The sequence below is a fragment of the Neodiprion lecontei genome, chromosome 7 (assembly GCF_021901455.1).
Source record: "Neodiprion lecontei isolate iyNeoLeco1 chromosome 7, iyNeoLeco1.1, whole genome shotgun sequence".
Classification (NCBI taxonomy): Eukaryota; Metazoa; Arthropoda; class Insecta; order Hymenoptera; family Diprionidae; genus Neodiprion; species Neodiprion lecontei.
Window position 1 is genome coordinate 26,384,260 of NC_060266.1, and position 21,871 is coordinate 26,406,130.

The following is a 21,871-nucleotide window of genomic DNA, read 5'->3' on the forward strand; positions in this document are numbered from 1 at the left end:
CGTACACGTGATACGATGTAACATTTAAGTTCACACGTGAGAATCACGCTCCCCTTTATTTATAGAAGATAATCAAGCATGTGGTACAGCACGTGCACTCAGACTCGCGGCACGACATCGATGCAGTATTTTCCCGTATCCGAACGTGGCCCCTTCGATTTCCCGGAAGGCAGATAAAGAGTTGATCCGATGAATAGCGGAATCCTCTCGCACAATAATCATAATGGTAAACACCGCTATGGCTTCGGAAGATTCCCGACGTTGATTTCGGAGGAGAACGGGGAAAATTAGAATTACGTATAACCGAGTATTATATGCACGAACAGCGAGCGCGCAAGTTTCATCTGGCGGCTGTTATTCCGGCATTATTTTTTGCTCGTCGTGAAAATTCCAGCGAGATAACTAAACAATGTGTAATTGGATTACGAGGATGAATTATTAATTGGATTCAATTACGGGGAAACGAATGCATCGAGCCGGTACAGCAGTGCGGGGATGTTAATTTTTCACTCGTATCCGAGTGCCATGTTTGTACAGGTCAACGACGGTGGGAGGGGGTAAGGTTGGAATGCATGAAAATCAAGCAAGAAGCGGTCCGTACGCGAAGTGTACCGTACACAGTTTGTTGAGGGAAATTCTCACAACGCTGCAAAGTCTGGTATTATTTTTTTATTTTTTTTTTTTTCTCTACATATTTATTCAACAAGACATTTTTTCCACCCCGGAATCGAGGGGTGGGAACGAACCCTTTGTCATTCCCGGCGCGCAAGAGTTGTGATCGAGTTGGTATCGTGAGCCGCTTAATAAGCCAGGAACGTCAAAGGATCGCGTACGTCGCTCGCATACCGCGACGAGCGCGCGAAGGAGAATAATTACAACGAAACCAGAGAAAACTTGGATATTCGTATCGAGTTATTTATCTCTGCCGAAGAAGTTTTACTCTTGCAGGCGGTTCAGGCGGACAGCCCTCGTTTTTCAACGAGTTTTTAAAAGGACGAGAGAACGAGAACTCCCATTTCGCGACGGAGAGATCGGCGACGTTGCAGCTCGCCCGTCGGTCCGTCTCGGAATGAAGAAAGTCGGAATAATTGAGTGAGCTACCCCGACTGCAGAGGGAGCAGCGAGACTCGAATTAAGGGTGAAGGCAATAAAAAACGTCTTCCGGATCAGAGGCTAGAGTGAATTAGGCGGGTGGTGCGTCGGCGGTGTACGCGAGGGCTGATCGGCGACGTTGACGTGGGTGTGGAAAACGCTGCGCTCGACTCGGTGGCACCCGGGAACGACGAAACGAATGACAATGAGACGCAGCGCGAGCAGGTATCCCGATTGGCATGCAGGAACGCACGCACAGGAGGAGAACAAATATTCTGGCAGTAATTGCCACGAGGGTACCGAGGCATTAATCTTACCTCCTGGTTCAGCACGATCGCGCCGGCCCGCCATCGGGGACGCTCTATTAATTACCGGCTGACTTCGTTTCGGTTTCGGATTATCCGGTGCAGCGCAATCGAGCATTTCCACGATGCGAAGGGTTTCTAAACGGGTGTCTAGTAGACGTTGAAATGAAACAAGTCGTTAATACCAGGTGCGTACATCATCCACTTTCTTATCCCGAATGCTGTTTTCGAGTATAAATTGCAAATGAAACACTGCGAAGACGCACGTTTTTTACAATAATCTGGGATGAGAAACGTACGTTCGAAAAATTCCCCCTCTTTTCATCGGGAGAAAAAGGGAAAAACTAATTACGGAAATTTCTTCGACGCGGATATATCTATGTGAAGGAAAAAATGTAGGTACGTGCGTATGAGATTTAGCGACAATGCATTTCACGTGCAAAGAATGGATTGTCACTCCGAGCTATCGAAGCCGCCCACCAGGTGCGGTACCACCTCCCTAATCGTCTTCGAAGCGATAAGGAACGGAGAAATAAATTGGCCGGTTCCGCTTGCGGATCGATTAGTGCCGAATAAACGCATTATGATCAACGCGAAGAGCACGGTGAATGGCGTGGCCGTCATCGCAGCCCTGCTCTCGGTCCTCGCCGAAGGCAGTCCGATCGGGAAAAGTGACGAGGGTAAGTATCGAAAGCGCGTTACCGAGGACCGTCTCACCTTGAAAACCATCCAAGACTCCCCTTCCGATTCTAGGCTGCTCGATCCTGATCAACGGCGGCCTCGCCGAGCCCCAGCCGCTGATTCTAAGGCCCGGTTTCGAGGGCGGTTACGTCATCCCCGAGGAGACGGGTTCCGGAAGCGTGACCCTCGCGGTGGGCGAGTCCCTGCGGCTGGTCTGCCTGGGAAACAGCTTCGACCTAGAGACCAGCGAGCCGGTGGAAGACGCGAACGTGACCTGCGTCGGGGGTACGACCTTCACCTTCGAGGGCCTCGGGATAACGGAGGAGTTCGAGAACATCGGTTGTCTGAGCTACCCGACGCACACCGCGAGGCGGACGGGGGTCGCCTGCCCCAACGGCGAGGTCTGCGAGATCGGGTTCGACCTCGGAGACGGCGACTTTCAGCGGTTGATCACCCTCTGCCACGACGACGTCGACCAAAACACGATCCTCGCCCACGCGAAGGTCCCGGCGGTTATCGACGCCGCCCAGACCTCCTTCCCTCGTCCCGGATTCGTCAAGGGCGACTTCTACGTCGGGGTATCAATGGCCAACATCTACACCAGGGTTAACCAGCGCGCGACCCTCGCCGGGATAATCGGGAGCGAGGAACTCGCCCTTGAGTACCTCCCCGCCTCGGGGACCTACTACTGGGCGAAGGGTCACCTCGTCGCGAAGACGGACCTGATCTACGGTGCCCACCAGCGCTCGACTTTCTACTACCTGAACACCGTGCCGATGTGGCAGAACATCAACGCCGGCAACTGGGGGATCGTCGAGGCGAACCTTAAGAACCTCGCGACCAACAGGGACGTCGACCTCGACGTGTGGACCGGGTCCACGGGCGTTCTGACGCTCGCCGACGTGAACGGCGACCAGCAGGAGATCCACCTCTACGTCGACGAGAACAACAACCGGGCCGTACCCGTCCCGAAGCTGCTGTTCAAGGTCGTCTGGGAGGAGAGCTCGGGGCTCGGCGTCGCCTTCGTCACCGTGAACAACCCCTACCTCGAGGAACTCGACGACGAGCACGTCATATGTACGGACGTCTGCGACCAGGTGTCCTACCTTACCTGGAACCCTACGCGCAGCGACCGAGGCTTGAGCTACTGCTGCGAGGTCGACGATTTCCGGAAAGCCTTCCCCGACATACCCGAGTTCACGACCACCGGGATCTTGGCTTGAAGTCATCGTCATCGTCATCCTCGGCCGCGACTGATCCGTTAGCCTTTGACGTCCCTTAGCCAGCCGATCCCTTTCTTTCGGTCTCTCGGGCTGTTTGGCGAACGGTTTTAGTCGTGAGTCGAGGCGAATGTGGGGGGGAAATAAATAAAATCTTCCAATTATTATTCAAGTCGTAATTTTGGACGTTCGTTGTTGATGAAATGTTGCGCTCCTGTTCCCTACGCGGCTTTCATCGGCCTAGAGACCCCGTCGTCGTTATCGAATGACGTATCATGCTATTTTTTCGAATCGAGCACTATGTTTAAACTAATTGTACCGCAACGGCGAAACCCAGATACAGTACAAAGCTGACGAGAGTTATTATCTAGTCGCTGAATGAGCCTTTTCGGTTGACTGGTATTTTCTTCTCGATACGCGTAGGCGCAGACGTCCGTATATAATATATTGTACGATACGGTGAAACGCAAACGATATTGTGAACCAATATTGAATTGACATCGAAGTAGAAATTCATTAGATAGCTATAATAAACCTCTGATAACGGTACCCGTAATTTTCTCCAACTGTCGTTATATTTTTTTCATATTTCTTTATTAGTTATTTATTTTCATATTTTTATTTTGTCATGATATACTTCAAGTATAGAGAGTGTAATTGCACCGGATACGACGCGACATCTATCGTGAAAATGTCATTTTTAACATTGATGTATATTTTCTCATCGAATATAATATTGCATGTATGTATGTGTATGTATGTATGTATATACAATCTGGTCAGGTCAATGATATTTTTACATGATAATATACATGATTCGCTGGAATTATCTATTTTATTTTTATGTTTCCTATTGATTGTTCGCTGATTTCATCTAGATACACGTTACGACGCTGCGCGACCAGGTTTCGGCAGCGCAAAATTATTATCTATAATTAATCGTGTGGGTGTAACACGTCCGATCCCAATCGATTCAAGTCTAAGTTACTTTAAACCGACTTCGCGGTATTCGCACCCACGCGTGATTATTCAAAATCTAAGATACCTGAGTGATTTCTTTGAAATTCTGCAATGCGTTTATTTTCCTTAAAATTTTATCATCATTATCTATAGCATCGTTTCTACGCCACTTTCACATTATTTACGTTTTTCTTTTTCCGCAGACATTTTTCTGGATTTCATTTGTCCAACTGTTTCGAATTCGCGAATATTATCGTTAAATTACCTACATAGCATTATTCTCTGATCGTCGTTGACTAGCACCGCAGTTTCAAGTTTTATTTAACCTTACTCTGTAAATGAGAATCAACGGAAATTTGTCGACCTCAGTAAACATTCACTGATTTCCAGTTATAAGAATACCGTAGTTGAAATGCGTCAGTTATTGACATCGATCAATTTCCATCGTTGACGATACTCATATTTATAATGTACAATAAGGTAATAATATCTCCTCACCTCCGTCGAGGTGACGATCATTTTGTACACCAAAACATGATACTTGATAGATCGGAAAGAAGAAGAAGAAAACTTTCACGCGTCTGTACACTATATACGTATGTTTACACACACACATATATATATATATCTATCTATCTACCTTCAAACGCGAAGGGAAGTGACTTGAGCACACGCGTTAGATTTGCTCTTTCGGGGTTATTTTTTCCCACACATGCATCATTATTGCCAACTATAATAATACAGGCTACGACGGAACGAAAAAATTTTCCGACATCGAAAATAAATGAACAAAATTAAATATATATGTATGTACGTACATCGATCCAACTCTCGTCAGTATGAAAAAAAAAAGAAATCATTTTGGTTATAATTTATCCATAGAGAGTTTAGAAAGAAGGGAAATAGAGAGGAAGAGTGATGATATGTGGTTTACACATATCGATGTATAAAAAGAGCGACGTACGGCAAGCAGAATGTTCATCCCGAAGTTGAGATTACTTTTCGCGAACGGGTGTTGATAAAATGTTAAAATAGCCATTTAATCTTCCAGTCTCGCTCTCAAATTTTGATCACTATAACAGATGTGTGAATCACGTTTGCGGACTTTGGCACAACTCTGTAAAACTTTCGATAGGAACACGCAATTTCCAAGTGTATGAAAAAAAAAAAAATTATCGCAAAATTTCTCACTGACGTAGTGATAACGATATCTCAAACCGTATACGAACGCTGATTGGTTAGTATAGATATACAATACATTGATTTAATTATCTAAAAATCAATCGGTTGATATAATAATAATTGAAGAAAGAAACGAAAAAAAAAACAGCTTTGCATAGCATGCAATACCACGATGGAGATATCGGTTGAGTAATTAGGTACCGGTGAAATAATGTTCGCCAGCTGTGAATGAAGCGTTTGAACAGGGCATGCCATCCAGTTCCAGGCCTTGTCCAAATCATTCCGCAACCGCCGGATCAGTTACGGGATTTCTAACAATTCCACCCAAGGGGTGGTGTTTCACCGTAGCCAATGAGGTATCAATATCGTTCGAAATCACACTGAAATAAGTGTTATTAGAATGAAATTCTGCATTGGTAATCACCAAGATAATCATTGACGGACATGAGAAATTAACTGGGATTACAGGAATCTTTCTGTAATCTTAGAAATCATGAGAAATCACGAGCAATCACGTAATCAAAGTAAAGTTTATTTGTCAAGTAATCTCTTTTAATCACAGTACTATAAAATGTAAGTATTCACGAAATACGTGACAATGGTGTCAATTTTTGCTCCGGTGAAAACACCCCTTGATTCCACCCTAAAGCGCGACAAGTAGCCGTGAGTTGAAACATCTTTCTCAATTTCGGGTGGGAAAATAGAGAGAAGGGGAAGCAAACTGAACGATACGGTGTAAAATTCCAGTTCTGAATGGAAACATCTCGTCGGATTTTGAACCGCATATAAGCACCGTGGATCACAACGATTTGAATCAGGAGCTGGTCAACGCTCGCGTCGAAGGTGTCTCGAAGCTGTCCCGAAGGGTGGCCTCCCTCGTTTCGGTTAATCCTCGGTCAACGCCTCCAAGATCTCAGGAAACTCGGAGACGACGGCCTTGAGGGTCGAGAATAGGCCACGCTGCTCGTTCGGCTAGGACGGCGCCGAGGAGGGAAGCTGATGTCAGCCCGCCAAGTTCCCGGCATGCCTGTCGTCCGCGAAGTAAGAGACCGAAACGACGTCCCCGCCGACGTTGATCAGGCACTGACCCTGCAACACAATTATTCCCCGTCTCCAAGTCTACCAGTTTCTGCAATATTGTACTCCTTCTGTCCTTGCCGAAACCGAGAGCCTGGCAAATAATGAAAGCGCCGCATCGTTTCCTCCGCAGAAGCGGCAAAAGGTTTCGGGAAGAGCTGGCGATGTCGTATGTACATATCTTTAAAGCGGCAGGGAGTAGCGTAGCGCGATTGTTTCGTAGAGTGACTTCTGTTCGTGTCCAAGCAAACGGAAGATTCAATTAGACTTTGAACGACTTTACGACGTCGTTGGAACCATCTACCTACCATGCTCTGCGTCTAATTTCGCACTTGCTGACCGAACAAAGTCCATCGGTCGTGAGTGAAATAGCTTTGTGCGTGCAGCTCGACTCCTGCATTCGTTGCATAGAAAGTTGAGAAATGCAAAACAAAACAAAAAGTTTAGTTTTCAATAATATTAGAACATGAGTCAATCTCTCTATGCGTTGTAAGAAATTTTTCTCTTTGCCGGATGTGTACTTGGTTTTAACCTCGACAGGTGGTTGAATTTCAGGTGTTCGCAACACGTTCTTACACAAATTCAATTGTCACGATCTCCAATTACCGTTCCACTTTTCCAACCACGCAAATTCCCTTTACTCTCCTCGTTAAGCATTCCAGTGGCAAAGAAAAGTCGCGGCTCCGACCCTCAGTCCCTCTTCAAGCCGTTTTACCTAAGCGTAACTAGGTTTCCACTAATACCTCTTACTGTATTATATTTTTTCTTTTCTTACTTATTAATTTTTCATTTCTCTCGTTTCACCTTTGACCTTCGTTTACCGTACCTTTGACTCGGCTAATTCGGGAAACAACATTACACCAGACTTTTCATATTTTATCGAAATTACATAACGTTACAGACATATGAGAAATTAATTGAACGAATGACGTCCCGCTTCGATAAAGGAAAAGATTTCCACCGATTTAATTAATTGGCAATTGTACAAGGTACGTGGCAATTATATAATTAGGTCAGGTAGGTAAAATTGAACTGAAATTACGTTACGTTCACTCGCTGTCATTTCGCATACAATGTCCTCAGATTACACTACTTGCTCAATCAGACATCTCGTGGAAAGGAATTTCGTCGTCGTTACGATACACCAAAATTATAGCAACCCGCAAATTGAAAAGGTATCTAAACATATCTGATTTCCAGTGTCTTTTAATTACCAATTTATCTGTAAAGGTATTCATAGGACGAAGTTGATCGAGAAGGAGGGCCGAGGGAAAGTGATATGACTGGCCTATACAAGATCTCGTGATTGACCGAATTTTCTTCTCTCGTATTTTTTTACCCCGTGGTAGTAAGAAGCTGAGCGAAAAATTCGAGGACATTTATAAACAACTCGCGCGTTGTCTTTGATGTCTGACCCGAAACAGCCCCTAATAAGAAAAGATGGTATATTTATCGCATGTCACTATTAACGGGGTGCAGAGAGATGAGGAGCCGTTCTCTGATTACCACGCGCGATCTGGTAGTATAATATCGGACACCTGTACCACGGTGAAAAGTTTTAATTGAGCTTTTCAACGGATGTCAAGGAACTCGTATCTCGGTTCGCGCGGAGTGGAAAAAAAACTACACCTTTTCTTCAGTTCATTGCGATAAGAAAGAAACGAGAAGAAAAGCTATTATATGTATACGCGTATGCAGAGGCAGGATTGTAACAGCTGAAAGTTTCTTCTTGTGAGACACATGAGTCCTGATCGTAGGGGATACGATCGATGGCAGACCTTACGGCCTGCCTCTCGTCACTTTCGGGTATCGTAATCAGGGGCGCCGTAGGGAAGGGCGGGGAGGAGGGGCAGTTTAATTAGGAATTTGAAAGGACCGACTAGGTATAGCGTGTATAGGAAAGAAGGGATACACGTGCAGAGGGATGATTGATCTGAGTTTAATTAGAAAATTTTTCGAGCCAAATACACCTAACGAATAACCCGGAGGGGCGCGGAACGAGAAGAGAACAGAGTGCCGGCTGCATGAACGGCGTTTTAAAAGGATTAATCTTATACACAGGTATAAACGTTAATAAGGAACCGACACGTCGTCAGAAATTTATAATTGCCTGAAAATACTGCATTTGACAAGGTTTTTGACACGGTTTTCGGCAATTTCCCATTCCGACGAATTCCAGCGGAGGTCTCGGGTGATTACAAAAAGCGGCTGTGTAGGTATCGGTTCTACGCGACGCGTGTGAATTACTGGTTTGTACGAGAAAGTCTCATCTGCAGATAATTCCGAGAACGGTTAAATTAGATGCATGTCACTACTAGCAGAGGTATCAGAATTTCCAGACACCAAGTTTCAGAGTTATACGAGTGTCAATCAACGTCGTACCGACTTGGATGTTCTCGGGGTGGATTTCAAAACGCGACGTTTCCCCGAAGGGAAAACTGAGGGGGAAACGTTCACGGTTCGCCTTCTCCATAAAAGAAACACCGCTTTTCTCCTTCTCGCCTTTGTTTTCTTTTATCCTTACGCGTGATGTAATGATTCATTCATCGTTTATACGTCGCGACGTGACGACTGCGGTATAATACCGACTATGCGTTCAAGTATGAAATACACGTACAAAAATCAGGGTCAGATTGATTTCTACCTAAATGGGGCATCGGCGAACGCGCCGTGGGTCCCTTCCAAGTATTGGTGACAGAGGGTGGTTAAGAAAGTCGTTCGTTCACGTTGCAAAATAAATGTTTGAAAATGACCCTTAGAACACATCGAAAACATGATGTTAGAGTTGAAAAAAAAAGATTGTAATAACGACAGTTATCATAGAGCTTATGATACGAAGCTGACGATACTTTTTAGACGAAATGAGAAAGGCATGCCTGTGAAGTAAGAAAATTTCTATATGTGATCAGAATCAGAAATATAAGTAACAAAATAAATAATCAAGGGTTGCACAATTGCATTTAACGTAAACTGTTTATGTAATTTGAGGCATGGGCGTGGGCTGAATAATAATCATACAAGAAATCGGGAAAGTAAACAGATGTAACAAGCAGTAAAAAAGTTTGCACAAGATATCTCCAATCATTTCGGTAAACGGTAAGGGCTTAGAATTCAACGTACTTAATATTCCGCTTTCGGGTCATGATAGGATTTGATGTTGTGATAGCTCTGAAATATACCTACTTGTTTTTTCGGCGGTATGAATTATTGATGATAATTTATATGCAGGTATTTTTTTTTCTTTTTACTTCGTACTTTGTGCTTGTTCGGTCGTTGGATCGTCGCAAAACAAATGCGAGACGTCTTAAAAATTTCATACTCAGATCAAATTAATGGGCGGAGATGTGTGGGAAAGAAAGAATGGCTAAGGTAAAACAAAGATTTAGGGGGTGCTCCGAACTTACGGGAACGTGATAAGACTTAAATTACAAATGATCCGCGGGAAGTATCTGAACGAGAGGCAAGAAAATAATAATGAAAGTAAAAAAAAAGAGCGAAGCGCGAAAAGAAATACGACATCGAAGAAAAAAGTCACGTAGTCATATCAAACGCTAGCTAAATTACGAGACACCGTTTTATTCAAACCAAGTTTGCGCGCGGTTTATCTTAATTCAATCTTCGCCTCTGCAGCAAGGCACAGCCCGCTAATTTCAATGACAAACTACTTCAATGTTCCCTTCTCGTAAAGATACAAGGTTTCCAGGATAATTACTCAGTGTTCGCGCCATGCAGCGAAACAGTTTTCGCGTGGAAGAACTTTAAACATGCTCTGCTCCTCGTGGTTCTCTAGCGAAATTAGTCGGTTCGTTTTTATTTTGTTCGCGACTCAGGGTAAAATAAACGAAGGCAATATTGAAGAGAAATTTCAATATTTTTTGTGTAACTCACCTGATTTTTGTGGGGACTATGACAGAGGACCAATTGTGTCATGAAGTAAGCGACCATTGCATTTCCACCGAGTGCCGTAACGTGGGCCCGAACTATCGCAAGAACCTCCGTGACGAAACTGTGAACAAATCCGCTGAGCCCACCACCCTGGGAAAAATGCGAGTAAAGATTCTGATCCGTCTGTTGGAGGCGACGGATAATCGACGGCTAACCATGGTGTCCAGTAAAAAATCCGTTACAAATTCAAGCACATTTCCAGAACATTTTCAGGTTAGTCAAGGATGTTCAGGAAAAATAAAAATACACGAATACAGAGAGCAGAGGGCACTGTGCACTGAGATACACGTTATTTCTACTGCGACCTGTTAGTAGGAAAGAATAAAAAAAATCCGATTCGAGGTGGGAATCCACTGTTTGAAAACTGTTATTCAGTGACCTTAAAAATAAAATATATCCAGGACACAAGAAACATTCAAGGATATTTCCAGGACTTTTTAAGGACAAAGAAAATTTAAGGACGTTTCCGGGACCACTGGACACCATACTTGTATAGGTGTATGCAAACAAGGATATGGCACGATCTCTTACTTCTCGTATCGCTGTGCTCTCGCGAATGAAGAAGAAGTTCAAATTCCCGAGATACCTCTCAATCCTTCCACCGGGCATGTAGGATAGCGGAGTTATGTCGACGCCGTATCTCTCCTTCAAAGGCACCTTGAGAAAATTTATGGAACGATATTGACTTCTGGTTGTCTTCTAACGATGAAAACATTATGTCCGCCTTTGTTAAGCTTACATGTTTATGTTTGTGCAACGTATGCACTCTCGTTCTCAGGGGTGATCGAGGCCTCGATCTCTGGATCAGACTTCCGGATTGCCCTGCCGAGTGCAGACTCGAGGTGTTCGGTGCTCCGGTAGACACCGCGTTCTCCGGCATAACGTGGTCCTCGTCGAGGCTGAATATCAGATCGTTTTCGTCTGAGGAAGACGATTTTAGTCACGCGACCGATGACGAACGTTTCCCGGTGATACCGTGATAATTAATGAGTGAAAAACTGGAAAATGCTCACCTGTTTTCTTCACCTGATCTCTGCTTATCGAATGCGGCAGAACTTTTCTTTTGTACTTGTTCAGCTTGGTCGGCTCGCCCAACCCAAGAGCCATTCCAACTACAGAGAGTTGTATTTCGTCCGGCTCCGGGAGCTCGACCTTGAATTGAAGGTCGCAAAGAGCACAAGGCACCATTTTTCTCAGCTTGAAGTAAACGCTCTGGGTAACAAGCGCAAAAGAAAAGGGAAACATGAACGAGGAGGTCTGACAAAAAGGTATAAACAATAATGACGACAGTGAACGGACCACCCCACCTGCAACAACCTTCCAAAATATTTGGTGGATACCGAGGCTGGTTGTCCGACAGGTATCTTAGCGCGCCACAGCTGGGTGAACATCTGCAGGTTTCTGACTATTTCGAGGTCTTCGAGTCCGGGTATATTCTGCGTATTAACAACGTGAAAGCCGTCCGGCGGCCTGTTTTCCATCAGCATTGATATCTTGTCGACTTCTTCCATGTCGTCAACCTCGAGGACGCAGGCGTCCTTGTTACCCGCCCCCAAGTCGATTTCCGGCATCTCGTCCTCCGATTCGTCTGTGTCGGACGTTGTTGCTCGGCCGTTTTCCATATCCTACGAGCGAGGATACATCAAGCGAATCGAAATGGTCGGAAAATTTAGGGACAAGAGAAAGGAGCGGGAAAGAAAAAGGGATAAGCAAGTATTTCTCAAAGTTCATATTACCCACCGTCAAGGACTTGAGTTGATAGAATTCCCGGTTCTTCTTCACAGTTTCGATGAGGGACTTCTGTATGTCCGCGAGTTTTTGCTCATCGCTCCAAGAGTTGCCGGCAGTGACCTTGGGTACCGCTGGGGTCGGGAGAGGCGCCAAGTAGACGGCGGTTCCCGTCGCCATCCCGATCAGGAGTCTCTCCCCGATGGAGACTTGGACCCTAAGTCCGAACAGCGCGTTCATGCTCCTCACCTTGATTTTGTTGAGCAAGAGGCTGTGGAGTTCGTACTCGAGAAAGGGGAGACCGTCGGAAATCTCCTTGGCGTTCAGTTCGCCCCTGAGGTCCCTCTTGGGTCTACAAACTGTCGCCTGGACAACGCAACCTCTTCCGGTTATCGGAATACTTTCCGGCAGCTCGATGGTGGTGAACAGAATGTCCGGGACTTTGCCGCGACGACAAATCGCGCACTTCAGAACCTTGACCCTGAAAGGTACGCTGCTCTCGCTGTATGGCAAGTGACACACACTGCAGGAGCTCGGAGGAAGCGGAATTGAGTGGGACGAGGTTTGCTCGGTACCGTCGGACTGTCTTGTCTTTGCATCCTGAACGCCGTTGACGTCTCGGGCGGCCGTTTCTTCGGTCTGATCATTTTTTCCCTCGCCCTTGTCACTGTCACTTTTGTCTCCCTTCTCGCTCTTTGTCGCGCTGGCTGGCTGAGCTTTCTGCTGACCCTTTTCCCGCTCAAAGTCCGTCCTGTCCAAGGATGTGGTCGTGATTTCACGCTGATGAATTCGACTGATCAACGGGTTATCAGGTTCCTGACTTGTGTTCTGGAGGTTTATTACCGCAGCCGTCCCAGCGGCACTCAAGACGCAGACGTCGTCGCTAGAGGAAACGATTAATTCTGCATTACGAAGTCGTCGTCGGATGGACAAGAGCTCTTACACGTCGTCTAGCATGCTAAAGACCAAAAATCTCCCGCAATGCTCCTACCATATGCTCGTTTCCTCGCGATATCCCAACACCACATTGCAAGCTAGGGCCCTTGCGTGGGAGCGAACTTCCATACGAATCTCAGTCCACCAAGCATCGCGGCTCTCTGGTTCTTCGAGGTTGCTTATTCTTTCGAGAAGCTTTACGGACCTGGCGCTGACAGTACCGCCTAGAACAGTGTATTCTCTGTGGTGATTTGCTTGCTCGAATGAAAAAAAAAAAAACGCCCATTCCATAACTAGGTGTTTTTAACTGACTTCTACGATTCAGCAAAGGAGTCTTGGGTCTTACCTAAGTGCAGTATAAAGCCGGGCGGGTATTGCTGCATGGTAATGAAGGGGTATTCTAGCATGTCAAGTGCTTCCTGGTTCATCGGTCTGACCACCGCAGTCACTGGTCTCAAATAACCCCCCATAGACGACCTGTCGCTTCCAGTTAGCGAGTTACCTGCAGTTACATCGCATACTTTCATCAGAATAAGCTCTGTCGGCTGTCTTTCACAGCGCGCCTTTGTCACATACTGCACAAGACATAACGTGCGCGTGAAGAGTATTTCAAAAGGTTTCAATTAGCATTACTGGTAATATCTTGAGACAGAAAATGCTAATAAATATAAAACTGTCTTTTGAATCACTCTGACGTGTAGCGTTCAACCATTAGGACGAAGGCACACGTATAAACCGTGAAAGGTAAAGTTCTCAGAATGCGGTATAACCTGCATCATTAGGACTTTTTTCACGCGTACAAGTAGATTTGTTTCAGCGGTTGCAAGGCATTTGAAGAGAAAATAATACATACGTATATGAAAAATACAAGGATTGCGAGACCGGACTGTCTCCTAAAAATAGATAGACGAAACGCAAAGAAATTTATCACGAGAATCGTATTGGCCATTAATATGTTTTTAGAAAAATCTGTCTCTCAAGCTACTTCGATCACTTCCTGTAAACGTACTCCCCTTCAAGGTTTACATGCGTATACCTACTCCTGTATAAACAGGCATAGCATGGTAAGATAATCTTAAAAGTTGGACACTTGCGTTACACGATGATATCAAGGCGTCGTTACATGAACAGTTTATCTTGCAGAAGTCTAACAGCCATGCTAATTAAGAAAAGGTAAAGCTAAACAAATATTTTGGTGTTCTCAGGGCGTTATACTTATGTCGTTGTTTGTATAGGTATGTATGGTATATGGGAATCCTTTGAAGAGTGACATACACGCATACATTGATCTAAGCAAGTAAATAATTGCCATTTAATTAGAATAGATGTATCAGAGAGGCATCTTTAATTTTCGTGTTTACCGAGTAAATAGTTTATAGGTGAAGAGTATACATCAATTGATAAGCTTGAAGATGTGATACGTTATTATTGTTAACGCTGTTAATCACTCTCATCTCAGGCCACCAGGTTTACTGTCCTCCGGGGTATTTTTCACTCTTTGTTAAACTAGCACAGGTGGTAGTGAGTACACAAGAATGATGCTGATCTGTTGTTGTTGCCGATGATATTTGTCGCGATGTTGAGTACGCGTAAAGGCAGAGACGAAGACATGAGAATATTACTGTTACGATAGAGTAACAAACGTATGGTAGACGAGTAATATTGTAGTCACTGGGTCACGCTACAGAGCGACAACGAGAGAAAGAAACAAAATGTCAAGATACATGAACATCAGCATTCTCCCGTCAGTACTCACGTTTACGATAATATCCTGCCGGGGAGAAATATTCCGAATGAAACAGAAAAATCAAAAGAAAATCTTTTGAAACATTGAATTGATGATTGTACGCCACTTTTTATGGCAATCTCATGTCGTTAGTTCAACACTTACATAAATCTTTATTCAATGACGATGTAAATTATCCTGAGAATTTGATTAGTGCATTTTACGTGAGAGAAAAATGTAACCCTGACTTTTCCATACCTCCGATTACTATGTATGACTGTAGCATTAGCAAAGTAGAAATATGAGTTGCGTGACGTGCTACGTTAATAAAACTACCTGCCGAAACACCTACAATTATGTTCGATTCCAAAGGGTAAAACGAAATTTTCTATGATATTCAAAACGGGGCTACATATTATACGAACTTGATACGGTAAAGGTCAAGTCCGCCGTCAATGGAAAAGTCCCGATGGCTACGAAAGCAGGTAGCGTGAAGAAAAAAAAGGAAAGAAATAAAAGTTATGGGTTATCCTCTACCTCGGAAAAGTTTTATGCAACGCTCTACTCGAGACTTATACCTAAGAAACGCCCCCAGGTAATAAATAGCAAGTGCAAAATTATAATGAGCAGACGACACGCACACCCCCTCGCAGCACACGCAGCATCGTACATATTGTTGTGAATGTGGTAGACCTACCTTTCGGAGTAATACTGAGATCAGAGTCGCTGGATCTCCGGTGTATCGGGACGGCCGAATTGGCCTTAATTACCGGTGACTTGGATATTTTGTTGCTCACGCCTGCGGGAGTCGGCGTCGAAGGTGGCGCAGGGCTCGGGTTACCCGGTGGTGGTGCGACATCCGGTTGCTGCCTACGAGGATCGGGATAGCAAGGCACACACGAGTTGTCAGTAGTGTTAGCATTATTAGTATTGTTAGTTGTACCAACGCCCTCTTGCGCATCTCTCAAGTTGCACTCGCTGTGACTTTTGCGCACCACCGAGACGATGGTAAGTTTCTCCGGCGTTAAAAGATTACTACCAGCGTTAGTACGAGGTTCTAATCCTGACCCAAAGCTAAGCTCGCTCAACTCTACGTCAACTAATTTACTATCGCTAGGATTTTGGGAAGGGTCAAATCGGGTTGCCGGAGCAGTCGCCTGCAGCGTCTTGACCGCGTCTTCCCGATTATCATCCGTCTCGGTCTCGGCTTCGAGCTCAACGATCGGCGGTTCAATCGCGATCAAACATCCCTCGGTTTTCTCAAGAGCCTCCGAACCCCCTGAGTGGGTTCCTTGTTTTTCCCGGTTTACGGTAAAACCGACTCTCGAACCACTCGCCTCGTCCCCGATACCGACAGACTGATTGTGAGGGGTGAAAAGCGCATGCCGAGAACCGATCGAGGATGTCGATGAATAATTTTGTCGTGCAAAGGACGAGCCGGTCCCGTAGCTCTGGATGGAGGAATCTTCCGGGGACTTGGACCTTGACGTTCTCCTGCGGTGTCGATGCTTTCGGATAGAATCGGGCGAAGGGGTCACACTAGCGGCAACCTTGTCTCTTCTGTGCTTTCGGCTCCGGGACGAATCGTTTCTGTGCCGATCCCGCATAGAATGCACGAGCATTTTAGTGTCGATGATTTTGATCAGCTCCAGCATGCACTGTCGTTTTTGCTTGCTCCGCAGTCTGTCCACCCGTGCCAAGTCCTCCGCACTTCTCACAATTTCCGGCCGTGGTTCGCACCGCTCTTTCGGCTTGACGGCACCCTCGTCGCTCCCAAAGTTGCTCTTGGCGTTCACTTCCGTAACCTTGAGCAGGGGGACCGAAAGGTGACTGTGATCCTCCTTCGAGGTTGAATCAATCACTATTGCAACGGGCTTAATCTTCTGCAGGGGTTCGGCTTTCTCTCTGTCTCTTGGAGACCCTCGATATATAACTGTCTCGTTCCTTTCGACCTTTTTCAAAGTCTTTTCCGACTTTTTCGCAGCTTCCTCGTGATTTTTCGACGACATTTTTTCCACCCCTTCTTTGGCAATGGTTTTACTATCCGCGGCGTGCTTGCCACCCGGCGATATATTCAAGCTTTTGAAAATACTCAGTTTTCTCTTCGTTTCGGCTTTAAATGACTCTGATTTTTTTTTCAAACTGATTCTGCTGGGCGCTACGAATCTTCGAATCGCCCTCTCATTCAGACTCACCGATCTCTGCAGACTGACCGTCCTGGCATCCACCCAAGGGTCCACGTCCGGAAAAAATATTTCACAACTCTGGTCCTCGGTCGGAGTGCTCGCAGCGGCTGGTTTCGAATCTGCAGGGTTGTCGAAGCGCTCCTGCCTATCGAGGAACTCCGTTTCCTTGGCGGTCATACTGGAGGTGATGGCAATCGTGTCGCCGTCGTTCGCTACTGCCTCTGCCGCGGCATCGAGATTCTCGTCACAACTGAAATTGGAGTCGTTGCGTACTGGTCTCTGAATATGGAGCTCCCCGTAATTTTGTGGCAAAAAAGATGGGGAAGCTGCCCTGCGAGGTATGAGCTCAGCTTCCTCGATGGAATTCCGCTTCTCAAACCAAATATCCGAGCCGCGACTTTCGGTGCTGGAGGACATCGGCTCGCTGGATACGGAAAGGTTTTTCTTTTCTTCGGTTGGAACAGTAGTGAAGATGCCCGCCTCATGATCGAAGTAGCTGTCCTTTTTCTCCTCCAGCTTCGAACCGATTGACGTCAATTTTCCGTCCCCCGTGGGAGGCGATCCAGGCTCTCCGTGGGTCAGAGAATCGTCGAGTATGTTGTAGTTCGTGCTCGACTCCGAGGGCTCGTCCTCCGAACTCTCAGTGTCGGATTCGTCGGACGAAACGTCCTCCTCCTCCTCCTCCTCCCGAAGGCGACGCTTCGGCGTCAAGCTTTTGATGACTTTCTCGGAGCTCTTCCGAGACGTCAAGTCCGCATTCGCCTCCGTCTCCGTGATCTCCTCTTTCCGATCGCTCGACTGCGTCCCAGCTTCCGACTCGGCCATCCGGGCCTCGAACTCTTCGCAAGCGATCCTGATCGGCGATGGTGCGGGACTTTCGTGGTCCTCCATCACGCTGTCGAGGGCGAGTCCGGCGTGGACAGACCTGATGAGGAGCGCGGCCATTCCGTCACTTGAGTTTCGCTTCGAGCTGCTCTTCTTATTCCTGCCAAGTGAGTAGAGGTCGGATATCGAGGATCTGGCAGACTCTGAGCTGACAGACCAGGTGCTGGAGAAGGTGCTGTCCAGGTCGCTCTGGTCCTCCTCAAAGGAGTCGGAGAACCTCGCTCTGAGTTGACTCACCCTCTTTGACAGCATGCTCTGCGGCAGATATCGCAGGTTCTTTAATCCCCTGGAAAACCTGTTGCCCGCTATCTCACCCCTCATATCTTCCTGAGCAAGGATTGACCTGAGGGACAATTCATCGGCGTCCTCAGGCAAAGATATGTTCGAGTCGAAACTCCGACGGAGGTTGTTGTAACTCGACTGCTGTGACAAATGCCTGAGCATTTTACCGCTGGATCCGGCAGATCTGTAGCTGGGCACGACGATCAACGGTTTCGAACGCTTCTTCAGAGTCTTTCCATAGCCCGGAAACTTGCTGCTTACTTTAGTCGTTTGCAGGCTTGACAGTGACGCGGCTTGGCTACGGTCGGGGGAGTGAGAAAGCAGGGGAACACTCTCGTCTAATTCTAGGCATTCGAAACTCGCTTTATGGGGTAAGCCAAGCAGCGCAAGCCTAAACGTATGCATGCGGGGGGTCGGGTACAAAAAGAGATATCTATCAGTTAATCAGTTTTCATGTTGTACAGAGATCGAATGGGTACAGGGTTCAGTTGAATTCGAGGGGTGAAGACAGCTTGAACGGCAATATCATGTGGGAATGTCAGGATTTGTCATAAATAAATTCACTCGAGATTAATTCCCTTCAAGTTGTATACACCTCCTCAATTCCAGAGAATACAGTTTTTGCTCATATTTTAGATAGGACAACGTTGAAGTTACATATATCGCAATCAAGCGTAAATCAACACAACTCAATAAATTTTCATCCGAAATCGGGAGTATCTAAAGCAGTCCTTACTAGTTGGTTTGAAAGAATACGCGTTTACAAGAGGATGAAGAGAATGAATCGTCAAATCTTCAATGCCTATCGCCCTGCTTCCTGCACTCAAATTGTGAGTCACGGGTGAACAAGCAGATCAGTCTAGTGCGGTAATCATTGGAAAATGAAAATTCATATATTTATAATAGCGATCTAGCCCGAGATAAAATCCTATCTCTAATCTTCTATCAAGAAATCACTTTTCCCAGATGCATCATAATAAGACCTCAGCTGATAAGAAACTGATATCGGAAGATGTAAACACTTTGGAAAATATAATGATGCAGGAGAAAATAATGCCGTGTGTTTCCACAACCAAATAATGAAGTATATGTGTGTAGAAGTCAATGACCCGTGTACGTTAACGTATGGAACCATTTCGTGGGGGGTGGGGGGAATGCAACCTCGACAATTTAATATCGGGTAAATCTGCCATCATTATGACGACCGGAATTTCATTTCTTTGAGATTTACCCTGAAGTGCAAAAATATAGGCAGGTTTACCCTGTGTTCGATTGCTGTGAAACAAGTTATTTCTGGTTCTTACATTGGTGTTGCACTTCATAAACGCGGCTTAAACAACTTCAGAGAAAATTGATACGATAAATATGAAGGTTCGAAGTAATCGAGTTATATACTCACTCTTCGGAGGTCAAATTCTCCGCTGGCACACTGGATGAATCGTGCATTTTGACAAGAGTAACAGCAGTTCCAATGCCTCTTGCTACGATTCCGGATTCACCTTCCAAATCAAAGCATTGATAATACCTGCAAGAAGGTACAAATATACTCTACAAGATGCAAGATGAGAAAGATCCCCAGAAAGTTATACGGCAATAGTAGCAGCAGTTACCCGATAACGGCATTGCCTCCAAGATCCAGTGCCTTGAGCCCAATTTTTCTCTGAACTTCTCCGCTTAGTTTGAAAAAAAGTGTTTGTCGAGCTTCGTTCGAAGCTCTGGGAGTTCGTATCTTGTCGATCCACTTGTATTCAGGATCGTCATTAACGACGAGCTCTTCCACGAAGCCATGTATGATTTGAGCATGGTACCCATGCGGAATTATCGGTGCTAGAAGAATTACATTAATAGATTACAAATAAATTTTAATCAAAGAATCGACTCATGAATGAGATATCAGAGAAATCAAATATATAAACTCACAGCAGAAGAATTGAACCCCACAAGAAGATTGCCTGAACTTATTGAAGTCGGAAAACAATTCCACTTTCACGATGATATTCACTTCGCCACGTATTCCGTGCATGGTATCGTAGACCGGTATCCAGCCATTCATTACGGAGCCTGTGGGTATGGGATCTATATCAAACTTGTGCTGCCAAAATCGACAAATTAGTTGTTCAAAAACATAAATATTTGGCAAGATATCAACTTATTTCCAAGGTCATCTGAGAAGCAACAAATCGCTCGTCATGGTCATTAACTTTGGCTATTTTGCAACTGATCACAGTAAAAATTTGTGATAGAATTTTTTTACATGTATTATTAACTACTGACCTCCCTGAGTGCTGGAGCTGGAGCTCATTGACGCCTCGAGAGTCCACATATTTTTGACCGGAAGAGGAGTGCCAGGCAGTAATAGCGGGTTCAAATCTAGGTAGACCTTGCCGATGGCGTCGTTGGCAGAGTACGTGTCGTGGTCCATCAGCCTGATTTGCAGAGGTTCGTCCTGTAGCTCAGCTTCATCCACCTCGAACCTGTACCACTCTGAGTTCCACTGGGGATTCAGAGATTTCCGGCATACGTCCGTCTTGTAGGTTGTGTTCCCAAATTTTATTTCAACATAAGCATCCGTCGTATCGCTGGAGCGATCCATCACCGGCAGGTTTCGCCCTGCCAATATCTTGACCTTCACTTTGCCCGGCATTTTGGCAAGTGTTCATCAGAATTGACACCTTGATGAAGTCGTATCAAGAAATGAGAGAAACACTCTACGATTCGGAATTGTAAAGTTTCAGGACGACTGGAGAAAAATTATATGATATAAAACGTTGTTTCTCTAAGTATATAAACTACAAAACAGACTGGTGAAAAATCTCTAACAGGGTAATTCGAAGCGGCGAATTAATACCAGTTCGAACGGGTTTCGAGGTTAGACCCTCGCAACGGATGCTGAGATCATCGACAGGAGGGGATAAGTTTTCCATCGAAACGCGGAGGTTTTGGATATTTTTTCATTTTAAAGTATAATTGACAGTCGATGCTTTGCGTGTCGCAAACACAGCGTACTTACGAGTATCCGATGTTGAGGCGTGCGAGTGGACGTTTAAATCAGGTAAATACCGTAGGATAACAACTGCTCCCAAGGGAATACGACATTGCGCAAGCAGGCGAGGTAGTGGAGAGGAAAGAGGCCGTCCTGTTGCGCTCGGATCGTTGCCTGTGTGCGTGAATGCGATGAGATTTTTGGCATGAGTTAAATATTACGAATATTATATTATTATCATATGGAGCAACGTAGCGTGGACGGTCGAACTAGCAAAAGCGAAAATAGATATCGACTATATCGCTTTCAAATAGTTCAAACTCCGAATGTAGTCGTATCGCGTACTATCGAGAAATCTCGCTGAGCATTCGATGTTTGAATTTACACGCGCACACGAGGCGGCTCTGAAGGCTCCGGCCTGTAGATAGAAAGAGAGATGCCATCGATCTCTTTCTACTGGCGCATGCGCGGTACAGCGCTGCCAGGCCCAAAGAAATTTCTTTGGATTTAAAGAAATTATAATAATCCGTTTAGAGGAAGAAAAAGTTGTTTTCTTATTAAGAATGTTTCGGTTTAGACCGGAATCTGAAGAAAGTCTGATGATCTCTGACGAAATCTCAAGACTGATAGAGAAATCTCTAAAAATGGTGCATGAAATCGGAACAACAGACCAAAAATCAAAC

General features: G+C 45.5%; 2 protein-coding genes across 8 annotated transcripts; one reads left to right on the plus strand and one right to left on the minus strand.

The window, feature by feature from the left end:
- Nucleotides 1-1,972: 1,972 nt before the first annotated feature.
- On the plus strand, nucleotides 1,973-3,854 carry LOC107220855. The gene is made up of 2 exons (XM_015659620.2): nucleotides 1,973-2,077; nucleotides 2,151-3,854. Exons 1-2 carry the CDS (start codon nucleotides 1,981-1,983, stop codon nucleotides 3,299-3,301), a joined length of 1,248 nt encoding a protein of 415 aa, XP_015515106.1. The 5' UTR covers nucleotides 1,973-1,980; the 3' UTR covers nucleotides 3,302-3,854.
- A 497-nt stretch (nucleotides 3,855-4,351) lies between these two features.
- On the minus strand, nucleotides 4,352-21,458 carry LOC107220856. 7 transcript variants are annotated; one of them, XM_046746051.1, is made up of 17 exons: nucleotides 21,216-21,458; nucleotides 20,480-20,877; nucleotides 20,126-20,281; nucleotides 19,816-20,032; nucleotides 19,605-19,730; nucleotides 15,550-18,596; nucleotides 14,883-14,897; nucleotides 13,473-13,628; nucleotides 13,182-13,350; nucleotides 12,203-13,073; nucleotides 11,770-12,087; nucleotides 11,476-11,674; nucleotides 11,202-11,383; nucleotides 10,994-11,119; nucleotides 10,406-10,552; nucleotides 6,826-6,911; nucleotides 6,536-6,748 (listed from the first exon to the last, which is right to left on the minus strand). In XM_046746051.1, coding segments are annotated over exons 2-17 (6,186 nt in total). In that variant the 5' UTR covers nucleotides 20,850-20,877; nucleotides 21,216-21,458; the 3' UTR covers nucleotides 6,536-6,747. The 7 variants fall into 7 exon arrangements, with proteins under 7 accessions (XP_046602006.1, XP_046602012.1, XP_046602007.1 ...); XM_046746050.1 differs by lacking the exons at nucleotides 6,536-6,748; nucleotides 6,826-6,911 and adding an exon at nucleotides 4,352-6,529; XM_046746053.1 differs by having other exon boundaries at nucleotides 6,536-6,911; nucleotides 20,126-20,266.
- Between the last annotated feature and the right edge of the window lie 413 nt (nucleotides 21,459-21,871).